A 25,890-nucleotide genomic window follows, 5' to 3' on the forward strand; every position below is an offset into this window, starting at 1 on the left:
CCTCAGCCACTGCTAGTAAATTCACTTTGTCAGCAGTGAGTACCGTATCTGTGTTCTGTTGTTCCCCAGAACTGCCTCAGGCTACAGTCCAGCCAGGAGCTACGCAGTCAGGATGGACTTGCTATAGGAATTCATGCTGGCCAGACCTAGACACACTAAGTTTGTTTCAAATCCTTGTTCCCCACTCTGTTTCCTGTACCAAAAGAGTCAGGTATGACCATGTCACGAAGGCACCTCTGTTTATTCAAAACAACCTTTCATCCTTCAGCTTTGCACCATCACATTCACCCACAGACAGTCTGCTGTGCTCCCTCAAGCAGTTTGCTGTATCCCACAGGCTTGCTGTCCTTATTGCATGTGTGACTCTGCAATGGAATGGCTTTCCTGGGCTTAAATTTCCGAGTCCTCAATAGGGCCATTCAGGAACACTGCAGTAGGAAGCGACGGTGACGATTCATGGGGACGGATAAAGTTTTCAGATGGGAACAGTTTTACTTTACACACAGCGTGGTCCCGGGGTGACTTACTCTCCACAATCCGATGCTTAAGCGTTCCCATCTCCGAGTCCCAGGCTTGTCCCCGCCGCAGTTTCTTGAAGGTGTTTCGGAAGCCCTCGGTGCTGAAGTAGTAGATCAGGGGGTCCAGCATGCAGTTCATGCTGGCAAACATCATGGTTATAATTAACGCTTGGCGCACTGAGGCCTGCGTTTGTGCCTCCACCTTCATCACCCGGGCCTTTATCATCCCATAAACCGCCAGGGTGGTGTTGTAGGGCACGAAGCAGATGATGAAGATGACCAGATTGACCAAGAGGAGACGCACGGTCTTCCGCTGTCGCAGGGTCTTCGTCTGGCTGGGCTGGCAGAGCTCCTGAAAGATGCGAATTGAGCAGTACAGCACAGAGCTGAGAGGCAGGAGAAACCCCAAGATTTCAGCCAGGATTACCAGGGGGAAGAGGTTATTCTGCCACATGTTGTCGCTAAAGCTTTCAAAGCACAGATAAATAGTCTGGTTTTTTACTTTACAGTGGTTTTGCTTGTGGACCATGGCTGTGGGGATGGAGCCCATGAAGATCACAACCCAGACGATGAAGCAGAGGATCTTAGCCACCTTGGGGCGCCGCAGATGCCGCCAGCGAAGCGGGTGAACGATGGCAACGTAGCGATCCAGGTTGACGCACATGAGGAAGAGGCAGCTGCCGTACATGTTGATCTGGAAGACTGAGCCAGAGACCTGGCACAGGAAGCTACCAAAGGGCCAGTGGTGGTTGATATAGTAGTAGAGTCGCAGGGGCAGAGAAAGTGTGAAGCTGAGGTCACTTATGGCCAGGTTCAACATGTAGATCATCACTACAGACTTCAGGCGCAGGTATCGGACAAATATCCACAGGGCTACCACATTGAGTATCAAACCTGTGATGAATATCAGGGTGTAGCCAGGCATGAGGAGGTGGTGGTTGAAGGTGTAATCCTTGCATGTCTGAGATGTATTGGATGTATTGGACGCTGACATGCCCAGCATGGGTCAGGGAATGCTCTCGCTGAGATGGCTGAGCCTGGTGAGGGGCTAAGGAGGCACAAAGAAGAGCACTGAGGGAAGTCGTTCCCCTCTGAGGAGCCACAAGCAGGTCATTCCTGTCATCTGCTGCTGGGAGGTAGATGGGCAATCTTGGCTGGCACTGCTTTGGATTGCTGGTCTGTGGTCATCTGGCACGGATGGTAATGCGGAGTCTGCTTCTGCCCCCAGTTCAGCAATTCTTTCCAGTGGTTATGAGGTGACGAGGTGATGGAGGATCATTGCCAGCTGTCAGTACAACTCCTGGTCAGAGTGAAAGACCAAAACAAAAGAATTTCAATTAGAGGAGGAAATCTGTTCAAGTGTTAAAATCTCACCATGGCGGCTTCTGCAGCAAGAACTCACAAAGAAACCAAAAGACGAGGGAAAATGGACACTAGAAAAGTGAGTAATTACATGGCAGGAGAAGACAGAGCACAGAGAAAGTGGTTGTTGTACAGAATCATTTATCACTCAGCCCCAGAGAATGCACTTTGCTTTGATCTGCTGAGAGCACATGAATACAAGAAAGGGACACCACAAGCACACAGGGAAAGTAGTTGAGGCAGCTCCAGAGAAAGAGAAAGAAGAGAGCAGTGTTTTGAAGGAAAAATGCTGACTGGAAGGAACTTAAAATAAAAATGGCAGAGTACTGTTTTATATCAGAGAAAAAGGACTTTGGACATCCACTTCAGATAAAAAAAATTACAGTACAGCTAGACCTGACTCCACCCAAGCTCTTTTCCTTACGTAAAAAAACACGCACAGAACTCAGTTCCAGTGACTTTGAGTTCCTTATGGTTCTTACATTCATACAGCTCCTTTGGTGTCCTTACTTGCATGGGACCAGTGGTGCTTATTTGGATTGTATGTCCTCATTTCTGCTGCTTGAAGCAGCCCATATCCCAGAAACCCAGAGCAGCACAGCCATGGAGGGGAACACAAAAAAGGAAGTGCCATGAGATTCATGTGGACAAACATGACTTCAAAGCAGTGTGAGGCCAGTCACCACTCCAGGTACTGACTAGCAGCATTGTCCAAACACTGGTCAGCTGGAGTGAGCCCAGTGGAAGGCCAACAAAAGGGTCTGGGAGCTGGAGCACTTGTGCCATGAGGAGTTGCTGAGGGAACTGGTCTTGTTCAGCTGAACAAGAGAAGGCTGCAGGTGCTATAACAGCAGCACTGGGGTTTGCATGGCAAGGTTTTGGCAGCTGGGAGGGCTATAGGTGTGGTTCTGTGAGAGTGTGCCAGGAATTTCCTCTGTGCTTGATATAGCTAGTGCCAGGAGGGACCTGCCACTGGCCAAGGCTGAGCCCATCAGTGATGGTGGTAGCACCTCTGGGATAATTAAAGGGAAAAAGTTACTGTGAGACAGCAATTGCAGGCAGGGAAGAGGAGTGAGAATATGTGATAGAAACAGCCCTGCTGCAGACACCAAGCTCAGTGAAGAAGGAGGGGAATGAGGTGCTCCAGGCACTGGAGCAAAGATTCCCCTGTTGCCACTGGAGAAGACCATGTGAACCCATGTTGGAGCTCTCTGTTCCTGAAGGACTGCATTCTGTGGAAGGGACTCACACTGGAACAGGGATTGGTGTGACACAGTTCCCCACAGTTGTTTGCAGGGCGCAAACAGGGACTCCCTCATAAGAGTCCATGTAGACTGTGATTTACTTCAAAAGGAAAGTAGAGTTTTCTGTCTAGAGAATGTCTTTACATGAGGTTGATATTACTCAGCAACTTGACAGGCATGTCAAGCATGTCAGACCTTCTGGATGGCATTGTGTGGCAAAGCACGGATCCACAGAGAATCTGCTGCAGACAGAAGTGTGTGCTGACCTCAGAGAGGAAGAGAATCATTCTGGTAACAACATGTTAAACAATGAAAGATGGAAACCTAATACAAGAGTGTAGACAGCTACCAACTTGCCCATCCTTTTGTGTGGTTGTGCAGGTCCATCACCAAAACAGGTTTCTTAGAAAAAGTTCTAATGGTTTATCAAACTATATCTGAGTGGATTCTACCCTTCCTGGTGGATGAATACTTTGCATGAATTCTTGTGCAAGTTTGGAGCATAAGATAAGATGACAAGGCAAAAGTGCAAGAATGTTGTTGGTTTCAAAAGAAATGTTTCATGCTTCAAGAATCTCAAGGAGGAGGATCATCAGTGGTCAAAGGAGGCAATTGTCCTGCTCTGCTTTGCAGTGGTGCAGCCTCACCTTGAATCCTGTGTGCAGTTTTGGGCACTGTAAGAAAGACATTGAGCTATTAGAGAATGTGCAAAGGAGGGCCATGAGGATGGTGAAGGACCTTGAGGGGAAACCGTATGAGGAGTGGCTGAGGTCACTTGGTCTGTTCCACTTGGAGAAGGGGAGACTGAGGGGAGACCTCATTGTGGTCTACAACTTTCTCGAGAGGGGAAGAGGAGGCGCAGGCACTGATGTCTTCTCTGTGCTGACCCGTGACAGGACCCCAGGCAACGGCCTGAAGTTGTATAGGGGAGGTTTAGGTTGAACATTAGAAAAGGTTCTTCACCCAGAGGGTGGCTGGGCACTGGAACAGCTCCCCGGAGAAGTGGTCACAGCACTGAGCCTGACAGAGTTCAAAAAGTGTTTGGACAATGCTCTCAGGCACATGGTGTTACTCTTGGGGTGTCCTGTGCAGGGCCAGGAGCTGGGCTTGATGATCCTTGATGATCCTGATAGGTCCCTTCCAACTCAGTATATTCTGTGAATTTATAATTCTAGGAGAATATGTCAGTTTTTGCTAGAGCCAAAACCCTGAAATGAATTGCAGACTGAACAGTGTGGTCAGACCTTTATCTTGATGGAAACAAAGTTATTGAGACTGTGACTTAGTGAGTGACCATGACCTGCTGTAACACATGTACTCAGACCAGCCAGATGTCAGGTGAAAAGGACTTATCTCTACAGACAATGTGTTTTTTCAAGCTTTCCTGAGGTATTCAATTAACATATCTAGAGATTATAATATGTAAGCACAGTCCCTGCTGTGTCAGGCTTTCTACCACTAATATTCCATCTCAAATTGTGGATGGTAAAGGGATTATGTTAAGAACAGTACAATCATGTAGTTACGCTGCCTCAAGTTGTCTTCCTGGTTCCTGCACAAATTGTAGCCCAGGAATTTCTTGAGCCATAGATGACCTAGTTGTACTCAGTAGTCCTCAGGGAACTTTTATTTCATTGTGGTTTTTTCAGTCCTTTTCTGAGTTGATGTAAAATTTACCATGTACATTACCCAGTGCCAGGAGTGCCAAGGAGTTCCACAGCTTATTTGTGCCTCAGGTGAAGAATCACTTCCATATACCCATCTCTGATTCATCATCTGCTAGATTCAATTCTTAGCTTTAGTGCTGGAACAGGCAGGGCAAAAACCATCCCTATCCACCTTCACTTTGTGGCTGAGAATATTATAAACATCTACCATATTTCCACCCAGCAACTTTTTGTTGTTGTTGTTTTTAGGCTAAAGGGTCCTTGTCTTCATAGTTTTTCCTGGCAGAGAAGCTGTTCTGTACTTTTGAACATCCTTGTTGCCCTTCTCAGCACTTTTCCCCTTCTGCTGCAGCCTCTGTGAGCCCTGTGCTGGGGTGCTGAAAACACACAGTGCTGATAATGTGGATGCACTGAGCTGCGTGGGTGTAGATCTCATTTGCAAGTGGTAATGGCCAGTTCAGTTTGGTTTTTCCCATCACTTCACTAGATAAAATTTCAGCTGTTAGTTTAAGTCCAGTCACTCACACTTCTCTTAAGCTCTGCAGTTCTTCGCAGCCAAACCTCATCTTTTTAAACTTGAATAATTTTATGTCTCAAACAGATTTGTTATTTTATTATTCATCCCTCATGAATAAGTCAAATACCCCAGCACAGGTGTCTGACAACTCCACTGAGAAAAACAACCATCTACCTTCATTCTCTGTCCCTTCTTTTAGGCATTTTTTATCCAGGTAGGAACATTTTCTTTAATTTTTTTTTTAAGTGCCATTGGTGATACTGCCTTTGAAAGCCTTCTGGAAATCCACATGGGCCACTGTTCACATGCTTATTGAGCCCTTTAAGGAAGAACTGTGGGAACAGCATCTCTGTATAAAAGCCATCATGACTTTTCCCCAGTAATTAGATGTGACCGCATGCCAATCGATTTTTTCTTTATTATAGCCTCTACTAATTTGTTCTGTAAAACCATCAAGCTCCCTGGTCTGAAACCCCCCCAAGAGCCTTTTCTTAAATTGAGTCTGCCTTTAAGAGCCGTTTTAAGCAAAGGTTTCTATGGCACAATTAGTCAGGTCTTCCACCCTTCAGTTATTCTCAGACCTCTGGGGTAGGAGCCGTGTGGTTTTAGACACTGTTGAGTTCATCTCACTGCTCCATGGTTGATCCTGCTACTGCTTGGACCAGAGACAGTCCTTTTATGAACTTCCCATAAAGAAAGTTTCTGCTGTGGAAATCTCCCAGGCTTTCATGACATGAATACCAATGAAAGAAACCTCTTCATTTTTTTGCCCACCATAAGGTTTTCTTTCTTCTCTGAGTGGTCTTTCCTTACATACTCTAGCCTTTCAGCCTTCAAGATGCTGAACAGCACAGTTCTGAACTGGCAGCAAAGATTGCTGAGAGCAGAAAATAGATTGGGGTTTTGAGGGGATTTTTTTTCGTGGGTAGATGGAAACACAGAAGAAAGAATCTGCTATGGTGTTGGTATGGAAGCTGAGCTGGTAGTTTCAGACTTGCCAAAACAGATACAGTGACCAAGGCACACGAGAAACAAGATGTATGCAGACACAGTCATTGCAAAGATAAAGTTGGGGGTGCAGAGAGTTTCTCCAGTGAGCTTTGGAGGTCCTGCTTTGACTGTCCCTCTCTAAAAAGGAAAGGTATGGATAGGTAAAGCAGGCTGGCAGCAGGGAAACCAATTATCCATTCTGGTTAATGTCAGAGAGTCAAAAGGCATGTTCCTTGTGGCTGCCTCTAAAAGAAGCCCAAGTACTCATTGCTCTGCACAAAAGCTGCCAAGAGATCTCAAGCCATCAGCTGTGTAAGGAGGCAGTGGTACCACAGCTGAATAATCCCCCTCCTCACAACAAGATGCTCTCTATAAATCCTGAAGAAACTTTCTCTTTGGTGACTGACCTTATGTGTCCCAAGAGGTGGAGGAAGCATTTTTTTTTCCTCTTCAATTTGAGCCCAGAATACCATCAACTTCCAAGACTGTGACTTGCAAAATCCAGGGATTTTGATTTTTTTCTTTTGGGAGGTAAGAAGCCCTAAAGATACTTTAGGTCCAGAACTGGCAGGCATGCCCTGAGATGGGATGTGCACCTGGCATCTTGCTGCCTGGTCTTGGGAATCCTCTCTCTCCTGTCTCACTGTCTCACTAGGAGTCACTGCCTCCAAGCACCACAAAAATGATGAAGAATCTGAGTATGGGGCTGAGAAATGAGGTGGAAAAAGAGAGCTGGAAAAATACTGATGAGGATGCTGCAGGATCAGTGTTTCTGGTAGTGGCTTGTCGCTAAAACCATGGGGAGTTTTAGGGCTCCCCTGAGAATGCAGAGAGCAAATGTGGCATTGAGGTGCAGAACACAAAACACAAACTGTATGAGCTCGCTTACTTATTCTGAAACCAAAGAGGAAACAACAAAAATGTGTCAAACCTCAGAAAACATACCTGATTTTACTCTAGATATCGGAGACATATTTTCTTAAATAAATCTGGGTGCTTTTTACCTGCTGCAGGTGATATTCAAGCCCCACTTTTAATCTTTTTGTCTACTCAAAAAATTAGATTTGTGTGATGATTTGATTAGATTTTGTGAAGACATTCAAGTTTTAGGATGGCTTGTTTTTAAAGAGAGGTACATGATACAAAAGCTGAGACCTCTGTATTTAACTCATGAGGTTTGATCACACAGCTATTGCCTCCTCCTTAAGAGATGCTACCCCTCCTCATCTCCCGAGGGTCCCGTGGAAGAGGGCTCCCATGGTGGGCACCCTGGCAAGTAAGCTCTGCAGGCTGCCCATGCTTTTAGTATCACAGGATCCCATGGAAAGTCTCAATTTGAATAAATACAGAGATGTGCCTTGCCCCTCTAGGTCCATGGGGCCACTGATGAGGGGCAGATGTCCCCCAGTGCCCCGTGGCCAGGCTGGCAGCACACAGAGAGCAGCTCACGGTGACCAGTGCCCGAGGTGCCAGCCCAGCCAGCCCTCCAGATGTTCCCCTGCCTTACCTCACTGCTGGAGAAGAGCCAAGTGTGGATGCTGGCTGGTTGGAGCTTGGTGATTGCTGCCTCCACAGAGGTCTCGATCCGGACCCCAAACCCACAAAGCAGTTTGGATCAAAACAGAAGCGGGAAAATCTTCATCCAAATCACAGCTGGCCCCTACCGCGCTGCGGCTGGTTCTGCATCTGGCATGCTGCAGTTTGTCTCTTCTCCTTTCTCACTTCCTGATGCACTTCTGCCTGGCTGCAAAGCATGAACTTTGTTATCAAGGGCTGATAAGCTAAACCACATCCTACAAGAGCAAATGCAATCATGAAAGAAGCAGTACCCAGGTGTCCTTGCAACTCAGGAGACCTGCCCTGGGTCATAGTGCCAAATATTTGCTTGTCTTGCTAACTCAGCCACCCCCAGGACTGACAGAGGGGAAACAAAACATCCCTCTCCCCAAAATACTGCTAAACAGGAGGTAGAAGTGAAATATGGGAAGTGAGAGACAAGCTGATTTAATTGCTAGCCTGCACAAAGACTTGGAGTCCTGTCACTCCCATGGGCTAGGGGGCTTTGGGATTGAACTCCTGCCTGGGGGCCCAGCTGTGCACCACTGGCATGTGGCAGGATCCCAGAAAGAACCAGGCTCCAGAGACGTGTCATTATCTGTGGCAAGCAAAGGCATGTTTGCCACGAACCTCAGTCCCTGGTGTTCAAGGCTACAGGAGGCACAGTGCTATGAAAGTTCAAGGGCTGATTTACCAGCACATCTGTGACCTGGCACTGCCACGTGTAGCTGGGAAGGGAGCTGCCCTTGTGCAGAGCCCATCTGGCACTCTGTTGCTTCGAGTCCTATTTCTGCTTTGCCAGTCTCAGCACACCTGGAAGAAGACACAAGTCATGGTGACACTCCTGATCCCACTGTCGTCCTGCCCCAAGGACAGCTGCCCTGGGAAGTTGCTGTGGGCTCCCTTTCCCTGCAGCCCTTGCCTGCTGCTGTTTGATTTTCTCACTCCCTGCCTTCCTTGTTCTGCTGCTACTGACTCCTCATTCAGGGAATGACACCAAGGGATATATATGCTCCTGCTGCTCATAAATCCATGGAGGGCACAATAGCACCCAAACCATTGAGCTGCTTCTTTTCAGTGCCTCTCCTTTTTAGTCAGACCCCTTTTCTCACTTGCTCGTTGCTGGGATCTTTGTTCTCGTGGCTTTTTGTGTCTCTTCAGTTCCCGCCAAGGTGTTGCTACTGATAAAGGCTTGCAGATATGCCACGGGGGGTGTCCTTTGCCTAAGGAGTGTCTGACACATTCTGTGGGAACTCCCCCCTCCCCTGCAGCCCTCACCCCTCACACATATGAGCACAGACCTGGCTTTTCCATGTGCGAGCAGACAAGGACACAATGGCACCCAGCCCAGCCCGCGAGCCCCACAGCATCCTCACCCAGCCAGGTTCACTCACCTCCCCGGGTCTCGGTGCCCCAGCCCACGAGCTCTGTGTCCCCTCAGCAGGGTGGGCTCACACATCTGCCCCTGGCTGTCTCCCGGAGCCTCGGCTCGTGGGGCAGAGCAGCTCAACCCCCGGCGTTTCCTCACCGCTGTCTGAGCGAGCAGCAGGTAAGACCAGATTACTGGGGTGTGTGTTGGAGGCTACACCCTAATGCTGCAAATCCCAACACGCCTGCCACCCCGCAGTGCTGGCTCCAGAAAGCAGGAGCAAGGACCCAGCAGGGGGAAGGATGCAGGGAGCTGGGAAGGCAAGGAAGGAGGTGAAATGCATGCTACAAGAGAGAGGCTGCTCAGGTCTGAAAGGATGACTGATAACCCACAGTGCTCTTCAGACTTCTTTGTGCAGCAAAATATGGGAGAGCAGAGCAAAGGGGTGAATCCCTTTATGGAAGAAGCACAACACAGCCAGAACTGCCCTGCTTCACTTTCTGAATGATTCAGACAGGAAAAGCAGAAACCTGTGGCTGCAGAGGAGTTTTACCTTCCATGGCAGTGGGAAGAGCTGGCACTTCCCAGGCTGGCTGGGGGAATGGCAGTCTTTTGTCCTGGGCCATTTCAGCTCCCTGGTCACACAGCTCACATTTTCCTGGGCTTCCAGGGGCTCTTAGGAAAGGGGTACCCAATGAGAAGGGGGGCAGCCACCCTGCTGTGCCTCCTAGGAGAAGGGCGAGGGCTGATCTCGGGAAAGGGCAGTCCATGGGGAAGAAAATGAGGGAGGTGAAGAGAGACCTGCCAGGGAAAGAGTTAAGAGAGGCAGGGAGCAGCTGGGCTGTGTCTGTTTGCTGTAGCTGTGTGGGCTGCAGGGTAGAAAAGAACAACCTCCAGCCTGGAGGAGGCAGAGGAGGGAGTGTCTTCAAGAACAGTGGACATGGATGAGGGAGGCAGCAGGTCTTCCCCTCTCTGCTCCCAGGAGCTGTCACTGCAGGGGAACTCTCTGTGCCCCAAAAGGTTTGGTTGGAAAGCAGTGACGAGCTGGTGGGTCTGGCAACAGCTGCTTGGTGCTTCTGGCTCTTCTTGTGCAGAAGGCTCTGTCTGCTGCTGAGCAGGTCTTGGGCTGCCTCCTGCTGAAGAAGTGACTAGACTGTGGAGGAGGACAACCACATTATCTCCTGACAGGATGGCACAGGCCACACGTGTGACACAGACGCTGTCCCCACCCATGTGAGCTCCCTGTGATGGATGCCCATCCCAGAGCCCCAGCTCAGAGCTCTCCCACTACGCTGCCCAAGCTGTAGCACAGGTGTGGATGACCTCTCAGGGCCAACCCAGCAGGGTTCTGCAGGCTACAGGGTCTCAGATGCTGGCAGGCACACCTGGACAGCCCATGGTCACTGCCCAGGGCTGGGGCTACCCCTGCTTTGCAGTGCTGGGCTGGGGCTGCTGTGAAAGCCACTGCTGGGCAGAGGCTGTGGAAAGCCACAGGAGGGGATTCAGGAGCTGCAGTGCTGGAGTTGAAGGTGGTGAAGTTTTGGCAGGGACAGGATGGAGCTGGTGTGGCTGTATCTGATGCTGATCCACGTGCAGCACGTCGCTGCCGTGACGTGGCTGTAAGTATGGTTTGTGCTTGGATTGTCTGGGTTGGAAAGCCACCTAGGGAGCTGCTGTCTCCAAAGAAAACAGGGTGAGAACAGGGTGGAAAAAGGAATCTGGGCCACCAAAAAGCAGAAGGGGCATCTCTGGGACCATGAAGGGAGAGAGATGATAAGGCTGAAGAGGGGCAGACCAGAATGCACAGCAAGAATGCCCAATTCACAGACAACATGGCTACAGCCCCCTCTCCTGCCCCTTTTCTGCTCTAAGATATGGCTAGAGAGGGTTAGTCCTGCAGAGGTGAGGCCCTGGCTCTAGCCCACCTGCAACTGAACCTCTGCCCTGCCCCACAGCTCCCTGGCCCAGCAGACTTCCCTGCAGGCAGTCCTCTGGGACCCCAGGGGCTGTGGTGGCCTGACGGGACTGGAGGAAGAGCAGGTCTCCGTTTGCCAGCAGCAGGTGGAAGCCATGGAGGCGGTGAAGCCATGGAGGTGGTGAAGCCATGGAGGCGGTGAAGTGAGGCGTGGATCCGGCTGTCCTCGAGTGCCAGCGCCAGTTTCACTGGAACTGCTCCACCTTGCAGGGGCTGCAGGTCTTTGGCAAGGCCACCATCCAAGGTCAGCGAGGGCAGGCTTGGCATGGTATCCCTCCAGTATGGCCACTGTCCCCTTGACACACTGGCCCTTCCTGGGGTAGTGTTGCACTGGACCCATCCCCAGAGTGGCCAGTGCCTTCTTCCATGTTAGCATTCTGGAGAAACTTCTTCCCATTTGACCAGATTTGCTTTTTGGACCCATTGGACCATCCTGGGTACCAGCTCTGGTAAATTTACCAACAGACTGGTAAATTTCTCCCTGACCCTGCCACCCACCCTGCCCCAGAGCCATCTCACTTACTGACTCCCAGCCTTGGGAGCAGCTGCACTGGGTGAACTTCCTGACATATATTTCTCCCGAGCAGTCTCCATCTGAAGGCACCCTTCCTGCATGCAGTGACAGCCTCTTTTCCCACACTGCCCATCAGTGCCTTTGCCCTCCGCAGACTGGTGCTATTGCTTGTCCCACTGCAGGCACACGGGAGTCCCCTTACATCCAGCGCTGCCGGCACTGCTTTTGCTGTGAGCCGTGCCTGCAGCCGGGGGGAGCTGCACAGGGATCACATCATCTCCCATGATGGGCTGCGACCCCAGGGTCCGAGGAGTCAGCCCTGAAGGCGAAGGAAGAAGGGGGTGGCAGAGGGGAAGGTCCATGGGGGAGACAGGCCAGAAAAGAGACACTTTCATTCTCCACAGGTCTTTGGGAGATACTCTCAAGGCTTCTCTTCCCTTGTCACAACAAGGCCACCTTCCCTCTGCAGTTTTTCCAGCTCTGATAACCTGTGTGTATGGGACTGCCTTCTCTCAGGCCTTTGTGGGCAGCCCTGAGAGGAGCCATGGTGTCTCGTCCAGCTGAGCGCTCATGGACCTGCACAACAATGAGGCTGGGGGGAGGTGAGGGCAGGAGCAAGGGCTGGGAGCCAGCCTGGCTGCAAGGGCTTCTCCCTGGCTCGGCACAGCTCAGTGCAGCCCCCACACCTCAACAGGCACTTCAGGGCAGCCAGAGGAGTCTGCATCCTGCTGCCTTTCTTATCCAAGCACTGCACTGATTACCCTGAGCTGGCTCCTGCCTGTGTGGAGGGGTGTCCCAGCCTTCCCTACTCAATTCTGTGCAGTCTCCTTTTCTGCACAGACCCCAGCTATGATTCAGAAAATAATTTACTCTGTTCTGTTCTATTCTGTTCTGAAGGGCTTCCCTGCCCCTCCAGCATCTCTTCAATAAAGACAGACATCTGCAGGGGCCACAGTCAGATCTGGTCCCTTGAATGTCCTCCACCTCTGGCCAGATCTGTTCCCCTCCCCACAGCCCCACAGGCCAGAACAGCTCCCCATCCCTCTCTCTGCCTCAGGGATTTATCTTACAGACCCAAACCATCTTGTTTCCCACAGAGTGCATCTCCTTCTGTTCATATTGGCCTGGATTAAAAATACACTTTTGCCCTTTCCCTTCCCCTTCCCGCCCCTGATCTCCAGCCCCATGGGCAGATTGTTGAGGGAACAGCAGCACACTGGGGATGTTGGGAACGGTGTCCCTGGTCAGGCTGGCAGCTGCCTCCTGCTCCGCAGGCTCTCCGGGCCCTTCATGTGGCTCTCCTCCACATGAAGGTGGAGTGCAAGTGCCATGGCGTGTCGGGCTCTTGCCAAGTGCGAGCCTGCTGGAAGCTCCTGCCTGCCTTCCGCCACGTGGGCAACGTCCTCAAGGAAAAGCCTGAGGGGGCAGCAGAGGTTTTCCCAACACGGGTGGGTTCCCACCAGCTCGTGGTGCCCGGGAGCTCTCGCTTCAAGGCCTACACGGCTCACGGCCTGCTCTACCTGCGGGCCAGCCCGGACTTGTGCGAGCGGGACCCGGGGCACGGCACCCTCGGCACCTCGGGCCCACAGTGCGAGGGAACATGGCCGGCCAGGGACGGCTGCGAGCAGGGCCGGCCCGGCCGAGGTGCGGGAGCGCTGCTGCTGCAATTCCGCTGCTGCTGCCCCGTCAAGTGCAGGCAGGGCCGGCAGCCCGGGGAGGTGCCCCGGTGAGTACCTCAGGGTCGATGCTCAGGGCTGCCATCAGCTCCCGTGTGCTCCCCCCGCAGCCTCCCGCCAGCCGCCGTGGGCTGGTGTGGTTTGAATTATTTTTCCGGGTGGAGGGTTGGAGGACACAGGCCAAATAAACCACGAAACTTGGGGGGAAAACCCAGCCAAAGTGGAAAGCAAAGTGCACACAAAAGCTTCTTGCTCACATGCTGCGTTTGGGATCTGGGGAGTCCCTGTCTCTGGTCCTTCCCCAGTCTCTGGACATGCCTTTTCCTTTGGCGGCAGAAATGTTTCCAGGAGGAGTTCCAGCAGCTGCCACAGTGAGGCTCCCCTCATTCAGTCTGATCTCAGTGCCAGGGAATGTTATGGAACGGGTTATCCTAAGTGCAATCACGCAGCACAGCCAGGGAATCGGCCCTAGCCTGGATGGGTTCATAAAAGGCAGGTCCTGCTTGGCCAAGCTGGTCTCCTTTTATGACCAGGTGACCTGCCTAGGGATGAGGGAAAGGCTGTGCATGTTATCTTCTACCTGGACTTCAGTAAGCCTTTGGCACCACTTCCCACAGCATTCTCCTGGAGAAGCTGGCAGCCCGCGGCCTGAGTGGGTGCATTCTTTGCTGGGCTAAAAACTGGCTGTGTGGCCGGGCCCAGAGAGTGGTGCTGGGTGGATTTACATCCAGCTGGTCACCAGTGGGGTTCCCCAGGGCTCCATACTGGGGCCAGTCCTGTGTAAAACCTTTATCAGTGGTCTGGAAGAGGGGATCGAGGGTAAGTTCCTGGATGACATCAGGGTAGAAGTGTTGCTGTGCTGGAAGGCAGGAAGGCTCTGCAGAGGATCTGTATAGGCTGGGTTGATGGGCTGGGGCCAATAGTGTGAGGTTCCATAAGGCCAAGTTCCAGGTTCTGCTTGTCAGTCAGAACAACCCCAGGCAGCAGCACAGGCTGGGACAGAGTGGCTGGGAAACTGCCCAGAGGGAAAGGACCTGGGGGTGCTGGTGACAGCAGCTGAACATGAGCCAGCTGTGCTCAGGTGGCCAAAAAGGCCAATGGCACCTGGCCTGGATCAGCCATAGTGTGGCCAGGAGGAGCAGGGCAGGGATTGTCCTCTTGTATTCTGCACTGGTGAGGCCACGCTTGGAGTGCTGTGTCCAGTTCTGGGCTCTTCACTGCCAGAAAGACACTGAGGTGTCTTTTGCACAATCTGCTCTGGAGTGTGTCCAGAGAAGGGCAACAAAGCCTGTGAAGGGTGTGGAATGGCAAAAGGAGCTGGGGTTGTTTAGCCTAGAGAAAAGGAGGCTCAGGGGAGCCCAGATCACCCTCTATAATTCCCTGAAAGGAGGCTGCAGCCAGGTGAGAGTTGGTCTCTTCTCCCAGGAAACCAGCGATAGGACAAGAGGAAATAGCTCCAAGCTGCACCAGGGGAGGTTCAGGCAGATATTAGGAAAAAAATTTCTTCATTGAAAGGGTGGTCAGGCATTGGAACAGGCTCCCCAGGGAAGTGGTGGAATCACCAGCCCTGGAAGTGTTCAAATAACAAGTGGTTGTGGCACTTTGTGATATGGTTTAGAGGGCATGGTGGTATTTGGTCATAGGCCTTGACTATCTTGAAGGTCTTTACAAACTTTAATCATTTTTGTGGTTGCTTCCTGGTGAGGCTTTGGAACCTCTCTTGCCACAGCTGCACCTCCTTTTCTCCCTCCCTGGCACTCAGCACCCGGTAGGCCATGCTACGGCTGCACTTCACACGAACCACCTGGAGAACCAAGGAGAGCCTGGGTTCGTAGGGCTGCTGCCACTGCCCTTCCTTCCCCAGGGAAAGACACCTCCGTGGTGGATGGCACCTGGAGGCTGGCATGAGGTGCCTGGGTTTGTAGGGGGGCTACTACTGCCCATCCTGCCCCAAGGAAAGAGATCTCTATGGTGGATGGCACCTGGAGGCTGGCATGATGAGGGCACCAGGGGGAAGGGGAGGGGACCAGCTGAACTGACAGCTGCACTGTGTGTTTGCTAGGATACAGGCCCGTCCTCTGCCCTGCTCTGGTGATGTGGGGTTTTGCTACTGCTTAGCAGATGGAGGAGATCCTGCCCTTCAGAGATATGAAGGGATATCATCTCTCACATCACCCGTGCAAATCCCACCCAGCAATGACACCCCAGTTGTGCTGGGCCACTGTTTGTCTCCCCACCTCCCCCAAGCACATCCCATTGTGTCCTCCTAGAAGGAAAAGCGGTGGGCCACTGAGGCCAGCAGGGGCTTGGGGCTGGCTGTGGAGGGGCCAGCCATGGAGAAGAAGATTGTGCAAAAGGCAGCATAGCTGCTTCTCACCCTCTCGTTGTAGATGCTGTTCAGGAGGCACTGGTAGCTCTTGAACATGCAGAAGTTGGGGTGCTGAACCCCGCTCGAGTCACAGATCTGGTGACAAGGGAATGGAGGTCAGAGAAAGAAAAGAAGGAGGGATGGGAGCATCCACTGATGGTCACCCACCTTTCCTGAGCTATCCATGTCTGGGAAGGTTTCATACTCTGCCTTCAGCCAGAGGGTCACAGCAGGGTCGTTACAGCCATAGATGGCCATCCGGCTGCACCAGTACTCCATCCTCATCCCTCTCAGAAAGTTCATGTTGTCGTCACTCAGGCTCTCTGAGGACATGGACTGCAAAGGGTGGGATAAAGTGAGCCATGCTTCTTTCTGCCCCTCCCCAGCTCGCAGTCCAGGAAGAGAGCAGCAGGAGGCAGAGCTGGCTCGGTACCTGGGCCTGGATGTAGCCGTGCTGGGCAGAGATCTCGGGGTTGATGTAGGGGGAGAAGGCGCCCGAGTCGCAGGGCACGCGGTTCAGGCTCTCGATGTTCTGGCACTGCTCCCTCTTCAGCGAGCAGAAGGCGCAGTCGGGGCACAGGTCCGTGTGGTGCCGCCCGAGGTTGTCACACACCTGGGGAGTCAGGGGGGAAAAGGACACTGAGACCCTCACCACAGAGGAGGCTGAGGAGTTCCCATGTTCCTGCCGCCCTGGCCAGCCAGGTCCGCTTCTCTCAGGAGGTGGCCTGCGCACAGTGGGGGCCAGAGGTGGACACTGGTGTCTTTACCGAGTCTCCGAACCCAAGGACTCTTTTTTCCATCTCCTTCCAGGCCGTGGTGATCATTGATGAGAGGCAATTTCCCTCCAGCACTGCGTAGCACAGGACCAGCACTGCCTCATCGTTCCGCAGGGCTAGAAGGCTGACAGAGAAAGGGAAGGAGGGAGTCATTCCTTGCCACAAGCTGAAGAGATGTATCTTTAGTTAGAAACTGAAAACAACCCCAAAACAAAGTAAAAAATCCCTTCCCAAAGAAACCTTGGGCTTTTGGCTAAACTGCACAGAGGAATGGGGCTCTCTGCAGGGTCTGCACGTGCCTGTGTGACACAGAGGCTGCAGGGGGGTTGCTGTGCATTTGGGGGCATGTGAGAGGCACTGGATGAGGGGCACAGCTCAAAGAGCTTTCCCAGGGCCCCTGCAGCAGCTGCTGCGTAATTTCATCCGAGTGCACAGTGAGGAGATGTTTGTTAGATGTCTGCTGAGTGTTGAACGTTGGGCGGCCCCACTTGGGTCTGGGGATGTCACATATTAAGCCTCCCTCCCAAGTATTTGACAGAAAGGGGGAAAAACTTGTTAACCATGAATTTACTGTTCATCCAAACTGACATGGGTAGCTAAAAGTAGAAAATGTAAGGACAATGGGATCAGAGCAATGAGAATATTGGCATCTCTTAGGAACAATGGAATTTGTAAACATGGTACAGAACTGTTAGCAGACAGGGATGGTTGGTTTCAATCATCATCAATGATGCAGAAGAGGTAAACATGCTCATTAGATATTTGCCTCTTGTGTCTGGAGACAAAGCCAGTGATAAATAAACAAACTTTGATCTGACAGAGAGTAAAGAAAAGCAGCAACTGCTTATATTAAAATGCTCTTAAAATGCATGCACGGGCTAACATGTGTGGACAAGTTTTCCTGAGAATATTTGAAACTTCATGGAGACCTGCAGATTAGCATTAAAAAAAATTAAGAAGAGGTAGAGAACGTGAAGGAAGGTCATGAAGACGAGATTTCCCAAGGCCTGGAAAAGTTTCACCTAGAGGTAGAAGGTAGGAAAGCATCCCTCAGTTAAGCAAAGACACCAGTGGGTTCCCACTCAGTCAGCCAGCCCTTCTACCGAGGAGGGCTTCAGCTGGAAAGCTCTCCTTGTCAGCAGGTGGAAGAGTGACTGGAATTTGGGTCAAGATCCATTCAAACCAAATGACTTTTGGTGACTGGAATCTGGAGCATGATCCATTCAAACCAGAAGCAAACTACATCTTCCTGACACCAAGGGTGTTTAGCATGGGACCAGCTGATGGGTGCTTCCTCCACAGCTCAGAGACTTCAAAAAGATATCCCAAACTTCTATTAGGAGAGGAGCCTGTGGCTCAACCACATAGCACTGTTGTTTTCTTTGGGGCTCACCAGACACGACTTCATGTCCCGTGCTGAGCAGGGCAATTCCTAGACCTGAATGTTAAAAATGATGAGCTTCACAGAAAACTGAGTTGTGCCACACTGCCTAAGTTTACCAAGAAATTCTGCTGTGCTCTCTGTCACATTCTTTTCCGCCTCTATCTCTGCTCTCCATCTCTGCTGTGAGGTTTTCTGGCCTCACAGTTGCAAATTTATGAGCTGATTTACCACCTCTGGGTGAGTATAACAGCACTGCTGCTGGTTCTCTCCTCTCGCTGACATGCTGCTGAGCTGTTTGTGGATGCACAGAGGTTTCACCATGCTTCAGGGAAAGGGATGGCTCTATCTCAAGTGAGTTCCTAATGCAAATCCCTCCCCAGATTAGCACCTCTGCATGTTATTGTCCTAACCACGGCCCTGGAAAAAGCCTAACGGGTACTGTGAGGCAAAGATCCAAAGGGAACGTGGAAAAAACCCAAAGCAGGATTAAGAAGAACCTGTGGGCCGAGATCAGTAGTTGATCCAAGGCAAAAGAGAGAACTTCAGGTAGCAGCTTATCATACTTGAGCATCTCAGGATGTGGAAGGACACGCAGAGCCTGCTTCAGTGGTATCTCTGAGGAGTGCTGGTGAGCAGCACCCGCCTCTCCCGCCGCGTAATGACAAGGATTTGGGCCATTAGCTTTCGGCTGCTGAGCCTGCCTGATACTGGCTGGCTGAGGTGCAGGGAGCACCTGAGGCGAGCAGAAAAGGAGATAAGGAGAGAACAGCAGCTTTCCAGCACCTGGTAAATTCTGATTTGGGGGGCTTGCTGCAGGAAACTAAAACCAGTTATGAAAAAGCCACTCTTAACAGCTTCAGAAAGAGAAAAAAGATCTTTGACTGCATGCCAGGCCTGGTTATGGATGATGATAATTCAAAGAGAGGTTTTGTTTTTTTTTTCCTGGGGATGGTATTTTTAATGAAGGGTCTGGCCTTAAAATGAAAGCCTCTGGGGCTGAAGTAGATAAGCACCACAAGGACTGTTTGGAGGAGTACAGCAGCAGCAGGAGGAGGGGAGTCACCAGGAGTGTGTGTATCTCCCAATGCACACAAGTATCTCAAGGATGGGTGTCAAGAGGATGGTGTCAGACTCTCTTCAGTGGTTCCTGGCCACAGGATGAGAAGTGGCCATAAACTAAAACACAAAGAGTTCCACCTCAACATCAGGAAGAACTTCTTTATATTGAGGATGACAGAACACTGGAACAGGCTGTCCAGGGAGGTGATGGAGTCTCCCTCTAAAGACAATCAAAACCCACCTGGACAGGGTCCTGTGTCACCTGCTCCAGGTCACCCTTCCTTGGCAAGGGGTTGGACAGAATGACCTCCAGCCCTAACAGTTCTGGGATTCTGAGAGGGCTCAGAGCAGCCTTGTTGGGAAGCTGGGCTCATGCGAGCATCCACCTGTGAATACCACCAGAATAAGATCTGGATCCAGGACAGCTGTGGTGCTGAAAGGGATGCAGGGGTTGTAGCTGACAAATGACACAACACGGGAAGCTCTGGGAAAAAGGGCAAATGCAATTCTTCCTGCAAACAAAAAAGCAGAGAAGGGAGGCTGATGTCTTTCCATGTACCCAAATGCTGAATCCCATCACTGGGTAGTGTGCCCAGAGCTGGAACATGGGCCTGTTTCAAAGGGACACTGAAAACTGCTGCAGAAAATGAGAGTTGCATGGGCTTTACAAGGTAAGGGCTGCAGAGCTCTCTTTAGCTTGTTGCAAGACTGAATCACGGTTTAGAGGTAATTCTGAGGAGAGGAAATACTAGGAAATAAGGCAGAAAGCACAATAAGGACTAAAAATAACGAATAGGTGCCATAATTTTCATTTCCCCTTCCTGCGCAATGAATGATTCACTGCTACCAGAAAGACCACAGGAAAGTGCTGCAGATTCTTCTTGTGTTACTACCCCTGCCCTGTCCCCCTCTAAAGATCACAGCTGGCCTCATCAGGCACTCTAAAACTGCAATAGCGGCCAGAGCAGCTGCCACAAGCCACAGGGGATGGATAAGAAGGATGGATGTCCTGCTGGGCATAAGACCCTTGGGAAGACACGCAGCTCTGGGATCTGTGCTCATCACAGCCCTGCCCACCTTGTGTAAAACCAGACGCTTAATGGCACCTGTGCACAATGACCAGGCCCACCCAGCACTGCTCCCCTTGCTGGAATGGAAGTGCCTCCAGGCATTCTGCCCCTTTTTTAGGTCATGCTTTGAAGTCCCCGTGAGAGGAGGCGGGATGCGGCGAGCTGCAAAGCTGACAGGCAGGGTCTATCTCGCCTTTTTATCCTTCAGTGGGGCTTTAAGCCTTGCTTAGCATGATTGATGGGGCTCGGCTGCCAGTCACAGACACACAGTCAGCATTAGTGGCTTTGAGAAGCTCTGCAGCAGAGCAGCGAGTGTCATCTGCCATCACAGCAGTCCCCCAGTAATCCCAACAGAGCTCAGTCACAGCAAGGCTCAGTTTCAGATGCAGGGAGAAAAAAATCCTCAATGAAACACCATTTTGCCTGAGAGCACATACACCAGGAAAACTTTTTCCAGGCTGTGAAAGCCTCCTATGATATTAGGAGGGAGGATGACACGTGTTAGAGGCTTGCAAGGAGACAGTTATGGCTTTCACAACACGATGCAGTTCATTCAGCTTTACATGCAGAAGTGAATCTCTGGCTGCACTGAGGCAGTGGTATGCAGCCTGCTCAAGAGAAACCACAGATGCGCAATGAGGCACGAAATCTGTGCGCTTACAGGAACATCTCTGGCCTGCAAGAGCACGAAACCAAAATGACTTCTCCATGAAAACCACATCTAGACACCTTTTTTTTTTTCCTCTTAGTAAGCAAAATAATATTTGAATGTCATTCAAAGCAAATGGTCCTCAGCCACAAGGTACCAAAGGATCAAAAAGTGACTTTGAGTGAAAGCATAATATTCTTTTGCCTGTCTTTTCTCAGTCCCCAACCCCAGGTACCTGAGGACAGAGGCAAACAGATCCTGGCAGACCAGCTGAGAAGAGCTCAATGTGCTCCATGAGCTCCTCACGCATCTGTAGGCCAGAGGAGCTGAGGAGGGTGTGTGAAAGCGCTGCACATGTGAAAAGCTGGCCTGGGGCAGGGCCCTGTGCTGAACTGCCATGGTGCTGCCTCCAAAACCAGAATGGGGAACCAGGAACACCATCCTAGGAAGAGCTGGGCACACATCCAGAGTGCACAGAATGGGGAACCAGGAGCACCCCAGGAAGAGCTGGGCACACATCCAGAGTGCACAGAATGGGGAACCAGGAGCACCCCAGGAAGAGCTGGGCACACATCCAGAGTGCACAGAGGTGCACGTGCTCCAGGAGAAGCAGTGGCCTGGCACAGCTCCCAGCTGTTTCCTGGCCCAGGGCTGCTGAAGCTCCCTTGGGTGAGGACAGAGCACTCCTGGGAGGGCTCCTCAGGCCAGGCTGCTTTGAGAAACATCTGCTTTGCCTTGCACACCGAGAGGCAAGGAGCACAGTGAGACACGTCCCAAGGACCTGTGTGTGCAAGGATGCTGTTTCTGCGCATCACCCAGACTCCTGGGACACATGTTTGGGGGAGGATGAGTGTAGAGGTGATTGCACAGTGCAGATGGCCACAATGGGGGGAAACAGGCATGGCACAAAGCCCTGCCTGCAGCTCCGACCCAGACTAAACTCACTCTGCTCAGGACGCAAGGACAGTGCCATTTTCAGGCACTAACAGTGCTGGATCACCCTCTCCCTGCTCACTTCGTGCTGGAGCGAGGGGTGCCTGGGGGCTCCCCAGGAACATTCCTGCTCTGGATGGGACAGCTTGCTCCAGAACACTTGCCCACCCTCACCAGCTGCTCCGAGCAGGGACATGGATGCCCTGGGGCTGCTGCCTGGTGTGCAGGAGCACAGCCCTGCACGGGTGGTGTGAGGTACCCAGAAAGGACAGAGTGCCCCTCACCTGCCTCGGGGGGGAGTTCCCTGCTCGGATGAGTATCCTGGGCCTGAGCTGGTGGAGTTCCAAGAGGAGGCCTTGTTGTCCAAGGAGGCATCCAAGGAGAGGGCCGAATGGATCAGCTGCCAGATGCTTTTTCTCAGGTTTTGTTCGTCGGGGGATTCCGTCCTGGAGGGTGAGGTGGCAGCCCAGAGGTTTGGTGTGTGCACGGTCCTGTTCTTCTGCCAGGGCGTGGGCACCTCTGGCGTGGCTGTGGGGGGCTTCATGGGCCACGGTTCCTGAGCTAACAGGGCGGGAGAGAACTTGAGAGGGTGTGCCGCGCTGTCGGGCACCAGGGGCCCGGACAGCCTGCTCCTGAGGGATGTAGCGGCCCGGGGCGGCTTTGGAGGAGGGACAGAAAGCTGCAGGGGTGCAGAGCAGCCGCGGGAGCCCAGCAGGGCAGCGGGGCAGCCCCGCACAGCTCGGCGGCCGTACCTGGTGTGACAGGGGAGGCTCTGCTCTCCAGCGAGGGCTGCGCCGGGCTGGAGGGCTCAGCCGGGGAGGGGCTGGCGAGGGACTCGCTCGCACATGAGACTCGCTGCGGGCAGGGGAGAGGGGAAACACGACTCTCACCGGTTATCCTCCCTTCCTCCTCACCCTCCCGTTTGCCAGGAGATGCTCCCCCCAGCCGTGCCACAGCTCGCTCCTTACCTTGATGAAGAACTGCTGTTTGAGGCAGCGGTACTGGGCGAACTGGCAGAAGGTCTGGAACTCCGCCACCTCTGGAAACTGAGAGCAGACTGGCCCTAGAGACAGAGATGTGGGAGGGAGGCAGGCCTGGGTGCAGCAGGAGATGGGGACCCTCTCATATGGCAGCTGGTGGGTGCAGGGAAAGTCCAAGCTGTGTGCCCCGAGGTGGAGATCACAGCCCTGGGCTGTTGGAGCTCCCATTCCAGGCACCACATCCCTTCTCCCTCCAGCCCCCTGAGGGTTCCCTTTGTCCTTCTGCCCTTTTTCACACAGGTATCTTCCCTATGACAGAGACACAAACTTCCTGTTTCCAGCATCTGATGCTTCTGTCGTTAGTCCTTGCTGGGTTTGAAAAAAGAGAAAAAAGGCAAGTAGTGATATAATAGGTTAAAAAGATGACCAGATCGGGCCTGGGAGCACCAGAGAATCAGACAATGGTTTGGTTTGGAAGGGTCCTTATAGACCATCAAGTTCCAACTTCCCTGCCATGGGCAAGGGACCCCTTCCACAGGACCAGGTTGCTCAAAGACCCATCCAGCCTGGTCTTGTTGGGTCAGGGATGGGGCTGCAACAGCTCCTCCAGGCAGATGGCTCCAGAGGAGACAAATTCCTCAGGGCAATATAATTTGACATTGATTCCAGCCTTGTAGGGGATGGAGGAGGGTCCACAGGGCCAGGATGCCTGTGCCTGTACACACATAAACTGCAGTCTTGACCAGCACTGCCAGCACACTGACTCCAGAGCTGCAGCTCTTGCAGCCATTGCAGGAAAGCCAAGGGTGTGCAGGAGAGCAGGAAACCCTGAAGAATTGGGTGGTTTTGTGCTCCTCTGCTCTAGGAGTGCATGGCCTGTCTGGCACAGCTGGCCCTGTGAGAGCAGAGGAGTGCTGCTGAGAGGAAGGGCATTAGCAGTGAAATTGCTCCCCTGGTACTGCAAGTGCACCATCCTTCACCCTGTGCTCCCTTCTTGTGCTCAGCAAACAGCTGCACCATCAAAAGCAGAATTTCAGACACACACCAGGATCCCAGCCCAGAAAAACACCCATCTTGTAGGGAAAACTCCAGAACCCCACCCCATGCCTTGTTCAAAGCACAGGGTATTGCAGGGAGCACTCCAGCTTGTTTAAAGCACAAGGTGACTGCCTCCCTCAGCAGCACACCTGAACGGGCACAGCCAATGCTCATGGATATCTGGGTGTAGGCAGCACTGCCACAGCCCTGTGAGGACAGCAGAGGCTAAACATGACAGAATACACACTCTGCCACATCTGTTCCACCTCTCAGCCTGGCTGAAGCGTGCCAAAATAGCCTCCAAACTGGGAAAAAAGGTAACACAAAGGGGAATAAATTCTGCTGGATAGATGTGTGAGGCTGAGGGATGGGAGAAGAGAAGGTAAAGAGGGCAACCTGCAGAACTGTCCCATCTTCTGGCATTTCCAGATGCTTCTGTTCTGGAGAACTGAGTCTCTGAAGGCAGCAGCAGTGGGAGTGTGGCTGGACATGACAAAGAGCAGTGCTGGGGAATTGGGCACCAAGAGGAGAGGAACCAGGGACAGAGCCTGGGTGCACAAAGCACCAGGGCACAGTGGATTGCAGGTGCCCAAAAGTGAGTGAGGAGCACAGGGCCCATCCCTGGGTCTGGTGATGTGGGGTGGGACTCGTTCCCCCAACACAGCTGCAGAAACCAGCAAGAAATAGTTGCCCTCAAGCTGCAGTCCAAATAAGCACAGTTGGCTGATCATTCAGCTCATTGACGTTCACATCTAAATATAAAGACATATTTTTTATGAGAAAATTGCTCCTATTTTTTTTTCCTCTGAAGAAAAATACAACAGAAGTAGTCCCAAGTTTTTCAGCTGCACAGATATAATTATACCACTTAAATTCTCTGATGCAGGGGTGCAGGGAAAATATGACTGCAGAGATCTGAAGGGTGCTGTTGCTATGGTGCTTTCTGAACTGGGATGTTTCTTGGCTCCTGAAATGTTAAACACTTAAAAAGGCAGCTTATCATCTCAAGTTTTCTTAAAGACCTACGAGAGCCCACGAGCCAAGATTCTGCATTAACCCTCTGATGAAGCTGGGAGGAGCTGGTAGGAGATGAGGAGCTACACTAAGCTTGAGAAAACTGTGGCCACTTTCTCCTCCTGCCACCCCACCAACAGAGGTGGGCAGAAAGGAAGGGCCACCCAAGTGCCTGAGGCTCCTTTGGCTTTGCATGACCTGTAAAGAGAGGCTGGGTGAAGAGGAGCACTCACAGCAGCCCACAAGGGCTTGAAGGAAACCTACAGGAGGACAAACCCTTTTTGGTGGTGCCAGACAACACATGGAGCAGGGGGGAGGAACCATGAAATTCCTGCTTAGGAGGTTAGGGCTGGCCTTTGGGAAAAGGTGTTTTTCCTCCAGGAAAGTGGTGCAGCACTGAAAGGGACGCTCAGAGCGGCCACAAACCCCGCTGTGCTCTGGTTCTGGAGCAGTTCTGTTCCAAGCTGCTCTTTGGGCCACAGAGCCCAAACCAGCCCATCCCATTCCCAGTGCCTTGCGGCATTTTGGGCCAGAGGGGCATCCAGGCCGCTCCAGCTGCGTCCGTGTGCTCCGGGGCGGGCGCTGCCCTTACCTTTGGGGATCTCTCCGTGGTTCTCGGCGCGGTCCAGGCGCAGGATGCTGGGGCTCAGGCAGCCGTACGCCTGCCGCAGCAGGCAGAACATGTTGGCCTGCCAGGGCGGGTGCAGCCTGGCGAAGAACTTCTCGTACTCCCGGTCCGACAGCGGGCTGCCCGGCACCGCCGGCACCGGCGCCGCTGCCGCACCCGCCGCCAGGGCCAGCACCGTGCCTGCGGGACAAACACCGGGATGGGCTGGGATGGGATGGGATGGGATGGGATGTCCTCGGTGGGGACAAGGGGGTGGAGGTGAAGGAGCAGCTGGCAGGCTGGCCGGCTCCTGCCCGCTGGCAAAGAGTGCTGGGACAAGCACTGCAGATGCTGGCCTGAAGTCTGCCTCCATCAGCCCTGCCTGCAAGGTGCTGGGGTGCTGGGCCCCCCAGGGAAAAGGGGGGGGAGGGGAAGAGTAAAAAGGAAGGAAAAAAACCCTAAAAGACTTTAAAAGTCAGATTTTATTGTGAGCTTGGTTTGGACGGGGTGGAGAGGGTTGTGTGGGGAAGTGTTTTTATTTTGGTTTCCTTTTTTGTGTGTGTTTGCGGGTTTTTTTTTGTTTGTTTTTTTTTGTTGTTGTTGTTGTTTGTGTGTTGGTTTTT

The 25,890-nt window shown here is 52.3% G+C and overlaps 3 protein-coding genes across 3 annotated transcripts; 1 reads left to right on the forward strand and 2 right to left on the reverse strand.

Annotated features, from left to right (window-relative positions):
* Positions 1 to 222: 222 nt before the first annotated feature.
* Positions 223 to 9,386, reverse strand: LPAR5 (lysophosphatidic acid receptor 5). Its single transcript, XM_063148488.1, has 4 exons — positions 9,250 to 9,386; positions 8,550 to 8,668; positions 7,806 to 8,042; positions 223 to 1,818 (listed from the first exon to the last, which is right to left on the reverse strand). Exon 4 carries the CDS (start codon positions 1,519 to 1,521, stop codon positions 391 to 393), a length of 1,131 nt encoding a protein of 376 aa, XP_063004558.1. The 5' UTR covers positions 1,522 to 1,818; positions 7,806 to 8,042; positions 8,550 to 8,668; positions 9,250 to 9,386; the 3' UTR covers positions 223 to 390.
* Positions 9,387 to 10,778: 1,392 nt separating this feature from the next.
* On the forward strand, positions 10,779 to 13,443 carry LOC134414979 (protein Wnt-4-like). Its single transcript, XM_063150307.1, is given in 7 exon segments — positions 10,779 to 10,843; positions 11,180 to 11,303; positions 11,896 to 11,979; positions 11,981 to 12,057; positions 12,192 to 12,204; positions 12,206 to 12,316; positions 13,006 to 13,443. Coding segments are annotated over 7 exon segments (912 nt in total).
* Positions 13,444 to 15,067: 1,624 nt separating this feature from the next.
* ACRBP (acrosin binding protein) lies at positions 15,068 to 25,640 on the reverse strand. The gene is given in 11 exon segments (XM_063150308.1): positions 15,068 to 15,193; positions 15,767 to 15,853; positions 15,926 to 16,093; positions 16,191 to 16,370; positions 16,525 to 16,657; positions 21,913 to 22,189; positions 22,381 to 22,483; positions 22,597 to 22,691; positions 25,253 to 25,499; positions 25,502 to 25,595; positions 25,597 to 25,640. Coding segments are annotated over 11 exon segments (1,554 nt in total).
* Between the last annotated feature and the right edge of the window lie 250 nt (positions 25,641 to 25,890).

Source organism: Melospiza melodia, chromosome 2 (genome assembly GCF_035770615.1).
Source record: "Melospiza melodia melodia isolate bMelMel2 chromosome 2, bMelMel2.pri, whole genome shotgun sequence".
Classification (NCBI taxonomy): domain Eukaryota; kingdom Metazoa; phylum Chordata; class Aves; order Passeriformes; family Passerellidae; genus Melospiza; species Melospiza melodia.

Bases quoted from the DNA above. Each gene is read 5' to 3' on its own strand.
- LPAR5 (XM_063148488.1), bottom strand. From the start codon at position 1,521: ATGCTGGGCATGTCAGCGTCCAATACATCCAATACATCTCAGACATGC.